Source organism: Neoarius graeffei, chromosome 11, assembly GCF_027579695.1.
Source record: "Neoarius graeffei isolate fNeoGra1 chromosome 11, fNeoGra1.pri, whole genome shotgun sequence".
In the NCBI taxonomy this organism is placed as follows: Eukaryota; Metazoa; Chordata; class Actinopteri; order Siluriformes; family Ariidae; genus Neoarius; species Neoarius graeffei.
Window position 1 is genome coordinate 45,658,580 of NC_083579.1, and position 19,472 is coordinate 45,678,051.

Here is a 19,472-nt window from a genome sequence, read left to right on the forward strand (position 1 = left end):
TTGTGACAATTAGTTTGTGTTTACACTGATACATTGACTTGATTCTTTTGAGTTCCTCACAGCTCCAAGGTTCCTGTTTTCATCCTGAGCTCAAGTTACTGTCTGTGAAGATCTGCATGTTCTCCTCACATGGGTTTCCTTTCACTGTCTAAAGACATGTAGGTTGGTGGAGTGGCTGCTCTAAATTGCCTGTAGGTGTGAAGGAGTGTGTGAATGATGTCCTGCAATGGACCAAAGTCCCATCCCAGGTGGAGTCTCCTGCCTTGCACTAAATATTTCCAGGACTGGCTCCAGATCCCACTGACCCTGACCAAGAGAAATCAGTTTCTGAAGACGAATGAATAGATTTTTCTGCCATTTTCATAGTGATTTCACAACTGGGTAAAACCCAAATCAAAACAGTTTCACTGCTAAGAATAATTATTGATATACAGTAAATATCACCTGGATTATCTATTACAGTAGAGAAATCTTCCATCATTGTTTGTTTATGTGTAATAGAGTTTAGGGTGGCATGGTGGGGCAGTGGTTAACACTGTTGCCTCACAGCCTCAGCAAGAAGGTTATTTGGTTTGAAGCTTGCAGCTGACTAGGATCTTTCTGTGTGGAGTTTGCATGTTTGCCCTGTGCCTGTATAGCTTTTCCTCCAGGTACTCTGGTTTCATCCCACAGTCTGAAGACATGCTGATTATATCAACTGACTACACTGAATTGCCCTTTGGTGTCACTGTGAGTGGCTCTTTGTAACCCCTTTTTACACAGATATTCCGTAATATTGGCATAAATGAGGCACATCAATATGATCAATAATAGCCATCTTTCTGCAACCAGAGCCGTAACATGTCATAATGGAACTTCGGCGTCTCGGCTGACATCAGAAATACGAATACCTTGAGCATACCGGCATTAATTTAAAAACAACGACTGTTGAACTGAGTGTTGAGGTGCTTTTGTGAATTGTGCACATTGATACCACTCTTCAAACACAAGCAAAAGTACTGAGAATCATATGCAGCACGTAATCACATCTGTTAAATAATTCACATTTAAGGGAAGTAACAGCTTCAATATATATAAAATGTTTGTGTTCTTTAGAGATCACAAACTGAGCTGGCTTTATGGGGAGGGAGAGAGAGAGAAGGGAAAGGAGGAAGAGAGGAGTGGAGCGACACATGCAAGCAACATTTGTGGGATCAAAAATATGTTGGAGGAGAAAGTAAAAAGAGGCAGAAAGTCGCACAGATTTTAGACATTGCAGACGGAGACATTTGAATTCACGCTGCTCTTGGAAAGAAGAACGTTAAAAACATCACACCCCTGTCCCGCCATGCTGGCTGTCCCTTTTACACAGATGTCGATTCTGGCTCTGTTACTACTAATCGTTCTGGCTCAGAGGTGGAATACCACAGAGCCCTGTTCCGTATTCAGATGTTTTATATAGAACGTGAGGCAGAATAAAGGCGTAAGATTTCCGTCTTAAACAGGCAGTGTAAAAGGAGCTTGTGTTAACCCCGCAATAGACTGCCGAACTGTCCAGCGTGCACCCTGCCTCTCATCCAGTGTTAGGTGGGATTGGCTCCAGCTCACCCGTGACCCACAATGGATAAGGTGCATAGAAAATGCATGACTGGATAATAAGGGTTTGGATATAGTGGTGTACTACTCTAACTGTTTGTTAGTCTTGTTTTTAAGGTGCTTTGGGTATAGTTAACATCTTACAAGGTGTGTTTATTAGCGACTCTTCCCAAAATTGGCAAACATTAAACTAAAAAACTGTATAAAGGACATCATGGAATAACTGGAACGTTAAGCCCATCAAAATTCAACAACAAAAAAACTGACAACTTTTTTAATGTTTATGCTGTATGTACATCCAGTGGCGATCCTAGAGTGATTTACTCCCCAGGCAAAACCCCCTGCTGGGTTTTTTTTTTTCGCGCCCGCGCCCCCCCCCCCGCGATGCCGCCCCGGGCGGCTGCCCGGTCGACCCGCCCCCAGGACCGCCCCTGTGTACATCTAAATACAGTGGGGTCTAACAGTTTGCGCCCCCAAATGAAAATATTTCTATTTTGTATTCTTTCCCAATTTAATGCAAATATCACATGACCTATGATATTAATAATAACAACTTGAGTGAAAAGTAGAATCTCGGAAATATTTACGAGTTTCAGTTTCTTAGTATTTGGTTTGTGTGCTTTTGCTTTAATGACAGTGTTCACTTGAGCCAACATGGTCTCCACAAGTTGGTGTAAAATCTTATGATCCATTTTAGATGAAATCTATCAGTGTCATCTGAAAACATGCTTCAACGGAAGAGATTATCTCATCTCATCTCATTATCTCTAGCCGCTTTATCCTTCTACAGGGTCGCAGGCAAGCTGGAGCCTATCCCAGCTGACTACGGGCGAAAGGTGGGGTACACCCTGGACAAGTCGCCAGGTCATCACAGGGCCGACACGTAGACACAGACAACCGTTCACACTCACATTCACACCTACGGTCAATTTAGAGTCACCAGTTAACCTAACCTGCATGTCTTTGGACTGTGGGGGAAACCGGAGCACCCGGAGGAAACCCACGCGGACACGGGGAGAACATGCAAACTCCGCACAGAAAGGCCCTCGCCGGCCACGGGGCTCGAACCCAGACCTTCTTGCTGTGAGGTGACAGCGCTAACCACTACACCACCGTGCCGCCCCGGAAGAGATTAGCTATGAGGAAAATCTGACTGTGGCAGCGGGGGCGTGGTCAAGCGTCGGTCTGTGAATGGAGGGCAGAGTCAGGGAAGGTAAGTGGCAGAATCACTGCACCTGATGTGAGTTAACCTGTGTTTGTGTGTCTTCCCCAGTGACCGCGCCCTAAAAAAGGAGAGAGCAGAGAAAGGGAGCTCTCTCCCGACCCGAATGCATGTGTGCACGCGTGTGAGAGAGTGAATGAGCTGAAAAGCCACCTATATAACCGAAAATAAAAGTTTCTGAGAACTCAGTTCTGGCCTGCCGTGCTTCTGTGCTCCACCCACCTGCTCTGGTTCTACAGTGGTGCCAAAACCTGGGACGGAGCGCAGAAGGAGACAGCCCCATGGAGTCCTCCCCCTTCAAGGACCTGGTCCATGCCCTTACCTCGGCCCAACAGAGCCAGCACCAGGCGCTGGTCGCCCTCCGGAAGGAGCAAGAACAACGGTTCAAAGCCCTGGTGCTGGCACAGCAGGAAGATCGCCAGGCGTTCCGGCACCTGCTCGTGTCGGCGGGGTCCACCATCACCACCGCCGCGGACCCTCCCCACCTCACCCTAATGAAGATGGGTCTGCACAATGACCCCGAAGCCTTCCTCGCTCTTTTTGAGCAGGCAGCAGAGGCATGGGGTTGGCCGCGTTACAGCTCCCCGCCGACAGCTGGCTGATCTACGCCGACCTCCGCAGGGTCGTCCTCCATCGTGTGGGGCACACCCCGGAGTAGCAATGGCAGTGCTTCTGCGTGCTGCGCCTGGAGGAGGTCGGCCGGCCGTTCGCGTTTGGCCAGCAACTCTGGGACGCCTGCCGGCGGTGGCTGAGGGCCGACAACCGTGATGCTGAGGGAATCATTGACCTGGTGGCGCTGGAACAATTCATCGCCCGACTTCCGGAAGGAACAGCAGAGTGGGTCCAGTGCCATCGCCCGGCGTCGCTGGATCAGGCCATCGAGCTGGCGGAGGACCATATGGTGGCTGTTCCGACGGCAGGACAGCGTGTCTCCTCTTCTCCCCTCTCTCTCTCCCCCCCTTTTGTTTCTCATCCTCACCCCATTCCCCCACCGTGGGGGCCGGCTCCACCCCAGCCGGCCCGCGGTGCCCTACCGTCTCCTACTTCCATGTCTGTGTCTCCCCCCCCCCCCTCAGGTGAGTGAGCGCCGAAACACCGGTGCAGAGGGAGAGCCTGGGCCGGTATGCTGGCGCTGCGGGGAGCAGGGGCACCTCCAGCATCAGTGCTCGGCAATGGAGGTGGGCGCGGTGGTCTGGATCCCTGATGCGCCAGGGACCGCCCTCGATCGGGCCAGAGCGTATCGCATACCGGTGAGTATCCAAGGCGATACGTATCAGGCTTTGGTGGACTCCGGCTGTAATCAGATCTCAATCCACCAAGGCCTGGTGCAAGACGAGGCATTGGGGAGAGCACAATTGGTGAAGGTGTTGTGTGTACATGGGGATGTTCACAACTACCCTTTAGTGTCGGTCCACATTCTATTTCGAGGGGAGAAATTTAGAGTAAAGGCGGCAGTTAATCCTCGCCTTACCCACTCGATAATTTTGGGGACTGATTGGCCGGGATTTCGGGAATTAATGTCACATTTAATGAAGAGTTGGGCCTGCCATAATTTAGCGGGGGGAGGTCCCGGTGTGGCATTGGCAGGAGCAGCTGTCACAGAGCCATCTACATCATCACCGCGTCAGAGTGAGCAGCAGCAGGCTCCTCCTCCCTCTCTTGGGGAATCCCTCGCAGATTTCCCATTAGAGCAGTCACGAGATGAGACTCTGCAGCATGCGTTTGACCAAGTGAGAGTAATCGATGGTCAAATGCTCCAGCCAAACGCCACCCTGTCCTTCCCCTATTTCTCCATTATTAAGGATAGATTATACCGAGTGATACAGGACACTCAGACGAAGGAACCGATAACACAGCTTTTGAGCCCAAAAAGCCGCCGGGAATTTATATTCCAGGTGGCTCACTTTAATCCCATGGCCAGACACTTAGGGCAGGATGAGACACTAGCCCAAATAATGGCCCGGTTCTATTGGCCAGGGATTTGCGGCGATGTCCGTAGGTGGTGTACGGCGTGCCACGAATGCCAGTTAGCTTTTGGAATGCCAGCGGCCATTCCAAAAGCGCCTTTGTGCCCTCTGACATTAATCGAGACCCCATTCGAAAGAATTGGGATGGATCTCATCGGGCCATTAGATTGGTCAACACAAGGATATCACTTTATTTTAGTTCTGGTGGACTATGCAACACGATATCCGGAAGCAGTGCCTCTTCGCAATATCTCAGAACGCAGTATTGCGGAAGCACTCTTCCGCGTCATCTCCCGAGTCGGAATCCCCAAAGAGATTCTGACTGATCAAGGCACTGCGTTTGTGTCATGCACACTGCGCAAACTGTATGGGTTACTGGGAATTAAGCCTACCCGCACCAGCATTTATCACCCACAAACAGATGGCTTAGTCGAACGGTTCAACCGCACCCTCAAGAACATAATTTGAAAATTTGTAAGCGAGGACGCACACAGCTGGGATAAATGGCTCGAGCCCCTGTTATTCACAGTGCGAGAGGTCCCACAAGCCTCCACGGGGTTCTCCCCATTCGAATTATTATACGGGCGTAAGCTGCATGGCATTTTAGATGTGCTGCGTGAAAATTGGGAGAAGGGACCTTCAACAAGCAAAAATGAAATTCAATACATTATCAACCTGCGCGCCAAACTCCACACCCTCACGCACCTAACCCAGGAGAATCTGCAACAGGCCCAAGAACGTCAAGTCCGTCTGTACGACAGGGGCACATGCCTTAGGGAATTCATAGCGGGAGATAAAGTACTCGTGTTGTTGCCCACGTCGAGCTCCAAATTGATCGCCAGGTGGCAAGGACCCTTTGAGGTCACACGGCGAGTTGGGGATGTCGACTATGAGGTGCGGCGAACGGACAGGGGTGGAGCATTACAGATTTACCACCTCAATCTGTTAAAACTTTGGAACGAGGAGGTCCCCGTGGCATTGGTGTCGGTGGTTCCAGAGAAGGCGGAACTGGGGCCGGAGGTTCCTCTCATCTCATCTCATTATCTCTAGCTGCTTTATCCTGTTCTACAGGGTCGCAGACAAGCTGGAGCCTATCCCAGCTGACTACGGGCGAAAGGCAGGGTACACCCTGGACAAGTCGCCAGGTCATCACAGGACTGACACATAGACACAGACAACCATTCACACTCACATTCACACCTACGGTCAATTTAGAGTCACCAGTTAACCTAACCTGCATGTCTTTGGACTGTGGGGGAAACCGGAGCAAACCCATGCGGAGACGGGGAGAACATGAAAACTCTGCACAGAAAGGCCCTCGCCGGCCACAGGGCTCGAACCCGAACCTTCTTGCTGTGAGGCGACAGTGCTAACCACTACACCACCATGCCACCCGGGGCCAGAGGTTCAAAAAGTAAAATTGACATCGCCCACCGCTCCTGTCCACTGTGGAGACTACCTCTCTCCGACCCAACTCACGGAGGTCGCCCAGTTGCAGACAGAATTTTCTGATGAATTCTCACCCCTGCCCGGCCGCACCCACCTCATAGAACACCCCATTGAGATGCCCCCGGGGGTGGTAGTGCGCAGCCACCCTTACAGACTGCCCGAACACAAAAAAAGGTGGTTCGGGAAGAACTCGAGGCCATGCTCGAAATGGGCATCGCCGAGGAGTCCCACAGTGACTGGAGCAGGCCGGTGGTCTTGGTTCCCAAGGCCGACGGGTCGGTCCGGTTCTGTGCAGACTATAGAAAAGTCAATGCGGTGTCTAAATTCGATGTGTACCCAATGCCTCGTATTGACGAGTTGCTTGATCGACTAGGCATGGCTCGTTTTTATTCGACACTGGATTTGACAAAGGGATATTGGCAGATCCCCTTGACTCCGTTATCCTGAGAGAAAACGGCCTTTTCCACACCGTTTGGCTTACACCAGTTCATCACACTTCCTTTTGGGCTGTTTGGGGCGCTCGCTACGTTCCAGCAGCTTATGGATAGGGTCCTCCGCCCCCATGCCACCTACGTGGCCGCATACTTGGACGACATCATTATTTATCGTAATGACTGGCCGCGACACCTAAAACATCTAAGGGCCGTCCTTAGGTTGCTGAGGCGAGCGGGTCTCACAGCCAACCCGAAGAAGTGTGCGATTGGGCGGGTGGACGTACGGTATCTGGGCTTCCACTTGGGCAATGGGCAGGTGTGTCCCCAAATTAATAAGACAGCAGTGATTGCGGCCTGCCCGAGGCCCAAGACCAAAAAGGGGGTGAGACAGTTCCTGGGGCTGGCTGGCTACTATCGTAGGTTTACACCTAATTATTCGGACGTCACCAGCCCGCTGACTGATCTCACTAAAAAGGGGGCACCAGATCCGGTCCAGTGGATGGAGCAATGCCAGCGGGCTTTCTCTGAGGTAAAGGCTGCACTGTGTGGGGGGCCACTGTTACACTCCCCTGACTTTTCTCTCCCCTTTGTTTTGCAGATGGACGCGTCAGACAGAGGGCTGTTCTGTCCCAGGAGGTGGAGGGGGAGGATCGTCCAGTGCTGTACATCAGCTGGAAGCTGTCGGTGCATGAGAGCCGGTACAGCACCATAGAAAAGGAGTGCCTTGCCATCAAGTGGGCGGTCCTCACCCTCCGCTACTACCTACCGGGACGCCCTTTCACCCTCTGTTCGGACCACGCCCCCCCTCCACACCCCGGTGGGGGTATGTGGCAGCAGGGGCGTGGTCAAGCGTTGGTCTGTGAATGGAGGGTGGAGTCAGGGAAGGTAAGTGACAGAATCACTGCACCTGATGTGAGTTAACCTGTGTTTGTGTGTCTTCCCCAGTGACCGTGCCCTATAAAAGGAGAGAGAGAGCAGAGAAAGGGAGCTCTCTCCCGCCCCGAATGCATGTGTGAATGAGCTGAAAAGCCACCTACTGTATATAACCGAAAATCAAAGTTTCTGAGAACTCAGTTCTGGCCTGCTGTGCTTGTGCTCCACCCACCTGCTCTGGTTCTACACTGACCTTTTGTACAAAACAGTTAACATGGTCATGATCACACATTTTATTTACATAGGGACCTAGGAATAGTACAGAATATTAAAATATTGAACTTTATTTTTGTATTTTTTCATTTTGGAGAGTTCAGTGACCAAATCCCAATGTGATCTCACGTGTATGTTCTAATCACTTGGGCTGTGTTTAGCTGTAAAACTAATCATTCAGAAATTTAAGCTGAATTATTAGTCCTTTTAGTGGGTTTTTATTTTTTTTTTTTTAAAACTGCATTAACACGTGCTTATTTACTCCGGCTGTTTCAAATCAATCAGACAGCCTTGTTTAAATCTGAGGTCTGATCTACACAGTACCAAAAATATAGAATTTAACAATCTTCAGTTTGTGCAACACGCCACATACTCTGACAGACTGAAGTAGCAGTGATGTGACAGAATTTAATAACATCCCACAAGAGAAGTTTGAAAGGAATAATGCAATGCAACCCTGGGATTTCTAAAATCCTAAATGAACACAGGAAAGAGCCATGTCCTAGAGCATAGAGTTATGCTAAAATTGTCAGGATTGAAGCCATATGTTTTCATTTAGGACAAAATATGGGAGCAGTTAATGGTCACAGATGTGATATTGTTATGATGGACGTTCAGTTCCTTGTCATCAAAGCTGAATTGTGGATACTTGCACAGGATGTGCCTTTAAACAGCACCATATACTGTACTCATATCCTCGAATTAGAACACCGTTAACTGTGTGTGTGTATAGTAGGGGAGATGATTCCCAGTTCAATAATGTAGCTGTAGAGTTATAAGGGCTAGAATGGTTAGAAATGGCAAGATAAATCAATCAGGGAGAAAAAAAAAAACCCTCATGGGACAATAAAATGAAAACTTAGAACAATTCCAAAAACAGTGTCACATGTTTATTGTTGACACAATACCCGATTTCTTGTCCATAAAAAGAGATTTATTGTTACAATGATATAAAACTATGACGACTTTATAGATTCTAGTAAATCATGACAATTGTGTTTTTCTGCTATAATCTTCATGCTCTCCGATGCCTTGATGGTCCAAAGAAGAATCATGACATCAGATAGACCCGTTCTGCTCAGGGGAGGAGAGATACATGAAGACACACATCATCATTAATTACACCTCATGTTTTTAACTGGTGCCATTTTACAACATGAGTCTGAAATTGTGACAGCAGAAGCTTCATTTGTCCATCAGCCTTTTGTTTTAGATCATATCAAAATCAGTCAGTCACTCACATTATAAATCTCTGAAGAAATACATTAAAAATATACTGTCAGTGTTTAAGCGTAGACTTATTTCAAAATTACCTGCAGCTGTTAGGATCCTTTCTGTCTTTACACAATAAATCTGCTGTCTGGAGAAGATGCTTGCGGAAGTGTTGCAGTTGGGACAGTGATGATCCAGTACTTGGATCCACAAACCAGGACTTTGGAAAACACTCTGTCACCTATCGTGAAAAAGGAAAAAAAAAAAAAAAACATACACATGACGCTGACTGAAAGACTGACATGCCAAACAATATTTTTTATCTGATCCATGCTTTGCAGAGCATCATTACCTTCTTGCTTTTCTGTATAATGTGCTTTACATCAGACTCATTCAGAAGAGTCATCATGAGGTAACGGTTGAGAAGTTTGTCCAGCATCAGCTCCTTCAAAATGTCCTGAGCAATCAAGCCATCCCATAATGCCATGTTTCCAAGCAACTTAAAAACAGGGAATTTTGATACGGATTAATATCGCTGTCTACAAGTAACAGATGCCATCATCTCTTTAGTAAACATTTTATTCAACCTAAACATGATGAACAGTCTTTCCTGAACCTGTTAAGACCTGAACTAACCACACAAGGTACTGAATCAATAGGTCAGGCCCAAAGCAAGCAACATATAGATTAATCCTGAGTTTTTCATGCAGTTAGTTAAAATGGCAGATAAATTGTGCTCTTCACAAACACAAAGACAAACTGTATGAATTGTTCTGTTATGTTCATTTCTGTTTTTACTGCAGTCTTATCACTAATTTTCAGTATCCATTAAAAACATGCCAAATGATTTCTGAATTTGTTGATGGACTTGCATCACAAATTACACTTTGTGCTCCGTTTGGTCAAGTTGGAATTAATTAAATTAAAAAAAAAAGGAAAATACTCTGCCAGAGTGACAAGCAATCACACCAGTGAAAACAGTTTTTTTTTTTTTTTGGGGGGGGGGACAACCAAAACATCACCAATCCTCATCAAATACACATTTGTTACTGACATGCAGTAAATTTTCCTGCCAGAAAGAACCAAAATGGGTGAAGAACTGAGGGAGAAGAAGCGATGTGTGTGGAAACTGCTCGTTAGGGCTTAATTACTCCATATCTTCTTTATTAATTGCAATAATGCAAATGTAGGTAGACGCTATATACATCTCAGGCAGACCTACCTTCCTGCCAAAAAGAATAAAAATTGGTGAAGAATTGAGAGAGAAGTGATTTTCGTGAAATGTGGACGACACCGGACAGATAACACATGATGACATAAGCTCATCACCTGTCGGCCAGATAAGATGATAAAAAAAATCTGCTCTGAATTATTGCTAAAACGTGTTGTCAGACTCAGCAATACTGCATCTACATCCATCTAAAAGGAAGCATTTGTTTATGTTCAAAATGTGGAAGCTTTAATAAAAAAGTTAAATGAAAACTTCCACTTATTTACGGTTAATGGCTCTTCTGGTGTTCTTTCATTATTCCAGGCATCACAGTGGGTAAGTAACAGAGTAATATCACCACCTGCTTGATCTTTTTCACATTTAAGATACTACAAACAAGGAGTAGGAACAACATTTATCAGGGAAATTCTTGCTGTGTTTTAGTACAGCGCTGTGCTGTAATTAAGTGGTGGGCTGACGGTCTCCGGTTGATCTCTCTTAGTGATGTCAGAGCAATTCAATTAAGGTTTTGCTTTTCACCGTGTAACGGTTTTCGCCATGTCATTAGTCAAAGGCAGTAATGTTTGTGCATGGTACTTCAGTGTGACTACTTTTTGCTCTAGCACAAAACCTGTTCCATAAGAACCTACACTGTGATGTACAGGTCAGCCAATATGAGACGTTCTTGGTTGTACAGCTCATATTCAGAGCAGTACAATTCAGTGCTATAAACACAGCTAACAGCGAGCCACATGTCGGCCCACTATCTCTGTGATTACAGCACAAAATACTAGGCATGTAATAATGTACATCATGCAATGATAAACCACGATATAATCTTATGATGATTCAAACTGATTAAATAAAAAATGAATTGCGATCGGGGCGGCACGGTGGTGTAGTGGTTAGCGCTGTCGCCTCACAGCAAGAAGGTCCAGGTTCGAGCCCCGTGGCCGGCGAGGGCCTTTCTGTGTGGAGTTTGCATGTTCTCCCCGTGTCCGCGTGGGTTTCCTCCGGGTGCTCCGGTTTCCCCCACAGTCCAAAGACATGCAGGTTAGGTTAACTGGTGACCCTAATTTGACCGTAGGTGTGAATGTGAGTGTGAATGGTTGTCTGTGTCTATGTGTCAGCCCTGTGATGACCTGGCGACTTGTCCAGGGTGTACCCCGCCTTTCGCCCGTAGTCAGCTGGGATAGGCTCCAGCTTGCCTGCGACCCTGTAGAAGGATAAAGCGGCTAGAGATAATGAGATGAGATGAATTGCGATCATCACTGAGCAAGCTTTTAGTTTTTACTAGCTGTAATTGCATTCTTTAGACAGTAGAGGGTGCAATAACATACAATGACTTCACCCTAGGTGGAAGTAACACAGCGGTAATGCAGCAAAAACATACAAAAGAACCAGATCTAAAATGGGAAAGAGCTGTTGTGTGATTGACCGTACAAATAGATTTACTAACAAGAAATTCAAGCTCTCTGTTTACGGACTGTCAAAAGCTAAAGAAAAGAGAAGAAAATGGAGGTAGTAAAATGTTTATTAAGAAAAGACCCATTTGTAAAGCTGCTTTGACATGGGCACTTGCGGCGGAAAAAGTTGTTCCCGGAACAATTTGCCCTGGTGCAACTGCCCGTCTAAACACGATTTGTTCTGGAATGATTTGACACCGGTGGGCATAACTTGCTCCACTTTTCGAGGTGGTGCAACTTGTTCATCTTGTTCCTGCTTACCGTCTAAACACAAGTGGTGGCAAGTAGGAGGGCTTATGTGTGCGTGCGCGCCAGTGTTCATCCAGGTCATTTATCATCTGAATAAGACCGCTTCACTGCAAATTCAACGGTCAGTTCTTCTTGAGTGTTTTTCCTTGTCAAACTTCTCCACCTTTAAACGATGGAGTCAAGCGATTCCCAAGCCAATTGCAGTGGTAACCGGACTAAAGATGTTCTTACCCTCATACAGTCCGGGGGAGATGCAGATACTCAGTTGGATTTGGAGAAATCGGGCTGCAATGAGCCGATTTACCACCAAATCACAGAGCGTTTAAACAGAAACGAGCAGCGAGAGGAAAATAAAAAAGTTAAAAACAAGCTTCTGATCACTGATTTGTGCATGCACGCTTTTGTGTTTACCTGTCTAGCCTCTGATTTTCCACGGATGAATAGCAAGTGTGTAACCACAACAGAAAGTGGGTGCAAACTTGTTCCTGCTACCTGTGTAAAAGCAGCTTTATTAGGTTTTTTCATTTTAATAGCAATATTTTAGTTATTAGGCTATCGAATACATATTTTACTCCAACCTTTACAAATGTGGGTAAATAATTATTGTTGGTTATTAAGAAAAGAAAAAAAAACCCAAACAAAGTTCATAAAGAGAAGGAAAATGAATGTCGTGTTTATTTGGTAATAAAAAATTGTTTTTTTCAAAAATATTGTGGGAAAATTGAATCGTGAACCTAGTTTCATGAATCAAATCAAAATCGTGAATTGGATGAATCCTTACGTCTTAAACACCATTTGTTTCCCCCAATATTGATCTCTGCCCACATGACCAATTAGCAAGACATCAATACATGTTTTAACGGATGCCAAAAATTCCTTGTAAATATTGCCCTACACTTCTCCTCACTCTGCATCCAGAACTTTAGAGATGAGCAGAAAAAGGCTACTGGGGTGCAACAAGTGTGTCTTTTGAATAAATCTGACATCTCAGTTTAACTGTGTTTCACAGGTTCAGCTTTCTATTCAGTTCTATTTATATAGCGCTTTTAACAATAGACATCGTCACAAAGCAGATTTACAGATATCCGGATGGAGACTTAGGTTTACATCCCTAATGACTAAGCCAGAGGTGACATTGGCATGAAGAAGAGAGAGAGAGAAAAAAAAAAAAAAACACCCTCCCTGAGACATCATCAGGAAGAGATCTTGAGAAGAACCAGACTCAAAAAAGAACTGCACAGTGTGATTATAAATCATTACTGTTTTACAATGTCAAAACAGTACTAATATGTTGGAAGGATGTTCGGTACAAAACTCAGACTTTATGAAGAGTTGCTGAGGCTCTCGTCAAGACAGAGAATCCAAATACCAATCTATTTTGGCACAAAACCTACACGCCTCTGTTAGAAAGCTGATGACGAAGAAAAAAAAAGTGGACTTTTTTGTAAACACAATCTTTAGGGTATCTCTGTGGGATAATTTACACATAACATGCATTCAGAGCTCAAGAGCCAGTTCCACTCAGTTCAGGACTGGTCTTGAGATTTTGAGTCTGAGTGAAGAACTGGAAAGCACTATACCTTCACAGCACTCCAAAACTGTCGATTCTGAAACTGGAACTGTGGGGAAGTCTTGTCATCCAAATAACTAAAAGATAAAATGAAAATACACAATTAAATAAAATGTTAGTAGTAAAAATAAACAAGTGATCACTGACGTTTAGATCATTCCTCATGTGTGAGGATGAGCTAAATGAAAACATTAATATTAAAGCATAGGTTTAAAGCATTAATAGGCTCCTTGCCTCCAGTGCTGCTGTTGTAGATTAAAATGCATAGTACGAGGGGGGAGTCAAATGAAAACCTTAAAAGCATGGGTGCAAGTATAAAATTTTCAAAAACCTGAAAATCTGACAAGGTGTTTACAAAGGGGGTGAGCCCCCCTTAGGGCTCGAAAAAAAATTTAAATTACAAGTTAAAATGGCTGTCTCTCATGCAATCATTTATAATATTAATAGTTATATGATTTGCATATTCACATCGAATGTTTAATACATTTCATCTGAAAACAATATTTCAAGTACAAGGCTTGATATTTCAAAACATCTAGCAACTACTAATTTAAATGTTGAAACAGCCATTTTTAATATGCTTTTGCTGTGATACCTTTTTACAATATATACACTGGAATATCTGTGTTGATTTGGTCGAACAACGTGCTACGTGCGTGAAACATGATATCACACATGTATAACACTGTGAAACAACGGGCTAGTCAGGACCGCTCGTCGGTGAGCGGTGTATAAATTGAATGAGGTTTGTGGCGAAGACGAGATGAAAAGATTTGTCTCGTGCAGAGACTGTACTGCGGTAACCCGGTAATACGCTGAGAGTGAGACAGTGAGAGGGCCACCCCTGAAAATCTCAACGGATTTACACGATTTGGAAAAATGACTTTTTCAGAACCGAAAAAAACGGAGCTTCCGGCACATGCCGGAAAACTTGCACCCATGTAAAAGCAGCTAAAGGATTCCGGATACTTCTTTACAGAGCCCAAGTGATAAACTGACGTGCCAATACGATCAGCTGATATGAGCCAGGTCGCAGATAAATCGGTATCTGTGTTAATATCGGTTGATAAATGACAATTAAAAAAGAAACACAGATGGCTGGATACTTCAACCATGTTACGAGTGGTGCTGTTGCATAGTTTATCCCCAGAGGGCACACTGAAACTCCAGTGTTGGCAACATGCATGCTTGGAACGCCACAAATAACAATCAGCTGACCCAAGCAGACTGGAGCAGAGTATCCCGTGATATTTTGTATTTATTAAGTCTCTGATGCTCATATGGCAGGATCTCACAACACAACTTTCCTTTAATGTCCATTAGTAATAGTACTCTCTGATTTTTCTTAAAAACAACAACAAAAAAAACCCCTCACCTTTTTTGTATTTTTACACAGCTGATTATCAAAACTTTAATACTATTTATGACAATAAAACGTTTATTTTTAAAACTGCATTGTGTCATGTTATGAGAATCAGAAAACTTACCTGATCCTGAAGTAAAATGTTTAAAATCATTAAAGTCATTACATTCCATGCATTTAGCAGACACTCTTATCCAGAGCGACATACAACAAGTTCAACAATTTTTATCACATCTGCATGTCTTTGAAGTGGGAGGAAACCCACACAGACACGGGGAGAACATGCAAACTCCACACAGAAAGGCCCCCGTCGCCCATGAGGTTCAAACCCAGAACCTTCTTGCGCTGATGTGACAGTGCTAACCACTGCACCACTGTGCCACTTAAAATAATTAAATGATCCGATTCATTTTAGGTTACACATTTATCCAGACACTTAACGTCCAGGTCTATATCACATACACTTGGCTTCCTGACAGTTATGGGATTTGAACTTTCAACCTTCCAATCAACTTCTATGTCTCGACATACAGCTGAGGCTGAACCCAACCCTTTTATCTTGGTGAGGACTCTTAAATAAGTACATGCATCATTATCAGATTTTTTTTAAAGTAGACGGCCTTTTGATTTCATAAAATCGGTGAAATTTAGTCATTGTGATGTATGTTTATTTCTGTAATATCTATAAAACAAAAAATAAAAATAAAAAACCCAGGCCATTCTGGGGCTGGGAAGTTATTTAATTTGAGGGGATTCCTGAGCAAATGTGCATGAAATCGCTCGCTTTGCGCAGTCAAGCAGACAGAGGAAGTCCGTGTGCGCATGCGCAGGTTTACCTTCTTCTTCTGGGTTTTACGGCAGCTGACATCCACAGTGTTGCATTACTGCCATCTACAGGTTGATCGTGTACTGACAGTTCCATTATTCTGTTGCTAAACGAACAGCTGATCACACCGAGGTGCTCGCTGACCGCTGATATTTATTAGTTTGGTCCTGCGTTTTCTTTCCTTCACAACATAACGTCTTTTCTTCTCGCTTTCTGTTACTGTAGTCGGTCTTTCACGTTTCATTCACACACTCACATCCTCCATTTTTCTCGCATGTTTCAAATTTGTATCCCACAATGCCTTGCGCAAATGGGGAAAGCCCACCACGTGATGCGTGACGTAGTATCTTGAATTGGGTCATGGTGAAGAAAAAAATAGTGGAGAGTTTAGGGCCATGTGGCCGTAAATTCATTAATTGTTCTATTAAATAAAAAAAAAAAAAAACTAATAAAATTGGAAGTCTGTGATTCAAATTTAGTAGCTTTCGGTCCACTAAACAAACATAATTGGGTGTCAGGGAAAATTATTTTTATGACCTACACTTGAAAAATCTGAAAGGCAGTCTACTTTTAAATCCTCAAATATCAAAATCCTCTCCTAAAGCCCAGCACTGGGAACACCTGCATTAAGCGCAATGGAGATCATGTCAAAAAAATACAAATATTGTTCACTTTTGTGATACTTATGTGCAATAAACAATGCAAAATTAAAACTTCATATTTTCACTTGACTCACCCTCGTACATGAGGGAAGATCTAAGCTTCAGTAATGAATTGTGGATTTCTTCTTTTTTTTTTAATAAGGATGACTACATTTTATAAAGGGCGGCACGGTGGTGTAGTGGTTAGCGCTGTCGCCTCACAGCAAGAAGGTCCTGGGTTCGAGCCCCGGGGCCGGCGAGGGCCTTTCTGTGTGGAGTTTGCATGTTCTCCCCGTGTCCGCGTGGGTTTCCTCCGGGTGCTCCGGTTTCCCCCACAGTCCAAAGACATGCAGGTTAGGTTAACTGGTGACTCTAAATTGACCGTAGGTGTGAATGTGAGTGTGAATGGTTGTCTGTGTCTATGTGTCAGCCCTGTGATGACCTGGCGACTTGTCCAGGGTGTACCCCGCCTTTCGCCCGTAGTCAGCTGGGATGGGCTCCAGCTTGCCTGCGACCCTGTAGAAGGATAAAGCGGCTAGAGATAATGAGATGAGATGAGACATTTTATAAATAATAATAATAAAATGTATACATTCCCCAACGTACACATTTTTACATTTTGATTTTCCAGTCTGTTACGCAGCAACCAGATCCCAATGTTTTCCCTTCCACACACATCTGCTACCATCACACAATGTAAAAACTAGAAGCCATGAATCTTTATAAAGTAGCCAACAGCTGGAAGAGTTTGCTCAGCCTGCAAAGCCTCGCACGCATAAAAATAAATATTTGCATATTGACAGGGACCCTGCTACACATCCCTGTGAGGAACAATATTACAAAAACCCTGTTAATTTCATTAAAATACGACCAAGAAATAAGATTTACACAAATTCTAATATAACACTATGTCTAATACAAGTGTTCCAGTATTGAGATGCTTGAGAAAACAATAACCATTTGCATCCTTACAGTTTTGGATAAAGAGGGATGAACACATCATCGTCCACAGCACTCCTGAGTCTCTGGATAACAGCTTTTAGAAAAGCCTGCGAGGGATCGGATACACCACATTATATATATATGTTATTGCAAAGGTCATTTACACCATCAGGGCTGTAAAATACTATAGAACAATACCTTCACAGGCTTGCTCTGTTCACCATCGAAAACGCAGTAATCCTCCTGTATCCTCTTGCAAAGCGATGTGAGACACTCAGACTGATGCAGAGACAAAGGGTCCCACACGAGCTCCACAAAACCTTTGGGGTAAAACAAGCAAGCTAGTGGTGTAATTACGAATTTCCTAGATAACTTGATGTATGATAGCAGTGTGTAGTGACACGATGCAACAGGATTTAACTACCGAAGATGAACTGAATACATTTTCCCACCTTGACCGGCTGCTTTTTTGGAGTTTAATGGAGAATAAATAACATGTGATGTAGCCCAACATGAAGTTTTATTCCTCATTTACCACAGAATTTTTAAAATTAATTAAAAGAATGACACCTCATATTTTATTTGTTTATTAGTTATACTTAACATCGTAGAACATCCATGAAGCAAGTTAGTTCCTGTTATCAATTACATTATAACAAGTACAAACAGTTTTTTTTCCCCTGTGGCATGGTGGTGTAGTGGTTAGCACTGTTGCCTCACAGCAAGAAGGTCCGGGTTCGAGCCGAGTGGCCAATGGTGGCCTTTCTGTGTGGAGTTTGCATGTTCTCCCCGTGTCTGTGTGGGTTTCCTTCGGGTGCTCCGGTTTCCCCCCACAGTCCAAAGACGTGCGGTTGGGTTAACATCGGGCGGTCTTGGCCTGAAGAGCCCTTGAGCAAGGCACCTAACCCCCAATTGTGCCCTAGGTGCTGGAGCATAGCTGCCCACTGCTCTGGGTATGTGTATGTGCTCATTGCTCACTTGTGTGTGCATGTGTGCGTTCACTGCTTCATATGGGTTAAATGCAGAGGAGGAACTTCATTGTGCTCAAGTGTGCATGTGACAAATAAAGGCTTCTTCTTTTCCCCATTTTCTTCATTAGAATTTCTAAGAGTGCTTCTGTGCGAGACACGTTTTGTTAAAAAAAAAAGATTTTTTTTTTCCTCTGAGAATTTTCTTAGAATAAATTTACATCAATTAAAAGTTAGCTTTCTCATGTTTTCAATGTAACCACAAAGAATATTTTCATAAACTTTCATAACCTTTTTTTTGCGCCAAGGGTGCTAATAATTCTGGATCTAACTGGAAAAATAACAATAACTATAATATGAAGCGAAGAATACCGTGCACAGTAACGGTGAAATAATTCACATATAAATGTTAGGAATCAGAACTTGGGTTTACCTTGAATTTTGGGCAGGATGGCCTTCTCTATGATAGCAGGTAGCGTTTTCTCATCAACAGTCTCAGATTCTTCGTAGCCTTGTCCATGACAGAATTTCTCGACAGCAGAGTACCATGGCAGCGCTTCAAAATCTTCACCCTCAGCCTGAGATAAGCAAAATTAAATAATCAATTCTTATTTGATAAATCTTATATCTCGTACTGAAAACTGGAAAAATAAGTAGAACTTTGGCCACCAAGTCTAGTCCTTCTTGTTACAAATTTATATGCAGCAAACAACTTTCAAATATGCTTCAAAAACAGGAAGGAAGGTTTTGAAGAAAAACTATTTCAGATATTTGACCTTGCTGTGACCTTGACCCTGTTTGGATCAATTCACAATCCCTAAAGACAAATACATGAACAGATGGATGGAGAACCCAAAAACGTACAGTGGACATAAAAAGTCTAACACACCCCTGTTAAAATGGCTTATTATTTAAAAACGCTTTTTCAACCTTCCATGTGATACAGCAACCAACAGAACTCAAATTAAAAAATGAATTCAAACTTTTTTTTTTTGGTGGGGGCAAATTTTCAATAACCTGGCTGCATAAGGGTATACACACCCTTTAACTAATACTGATGATGGGGACCACTCTCACTAATGGCCCTTTTCCACTACCCTTTTTCAGCTCACTTCAGCTCGCTTCAGCCCGACACGGCTCGCGTTTCGACTACCTTAGAACAGCACGACTCAGCTCGCTTCAGCCCTGCTTAGCACCCAAAACTCGCACGGTTTTGGAGTAGGGCTGAAGCG

At 44.2% G+C, this 19,472-nt stretch overlaps 1 protein-coding gene across 2 annotated transcripts in view; it reads right to left on the bottom strand.

Annotated features, from left to right (window-relative positions):
- Positions 1–8,668: 8,668 nt before the first annotated feature.
- Positions 8,669–19,472, bottom strand: part of gcfc2 (GC-rich sequence DNA-binding factor 2) — a 33,473-nt gene continuing 22,669 nt past the window's right edge. For both annotated transcript variants that reach the window (XM_060934009.1, XM_060934008.1), the window contains 7 exons: positions 18,674–18,818; positions 17,471–17,592; positions 17,303–17,379; positions 13,511–13,577; positions 9,358–9,504; positions 9,107–9,246; positions 8,669–8,867 (listed from right to left, as the gene is read on the bottom strand). In XM_060934009.1, the coding sequence (XP_060789992.1) occupies positions 8,750–8,867; positions 9,107–9,246; positions 9,358–9,504; positions 13,511–13,577; positions 17,303–17,379; positions 17,471–17,592; positions 18,674–18,818 (816 nt within the window). In that variant the 3' untranslated portion in view covers positions 8,669–8,749. The remainder of the gene's footprint in view (positions 8,868–9,106; positions 9,247–9,357; positions 9,505–13,510; positions 13,578–17,302; positions 17,380–17,470; positions 17,593–18,673; positions 18,819–19,472) is intronic.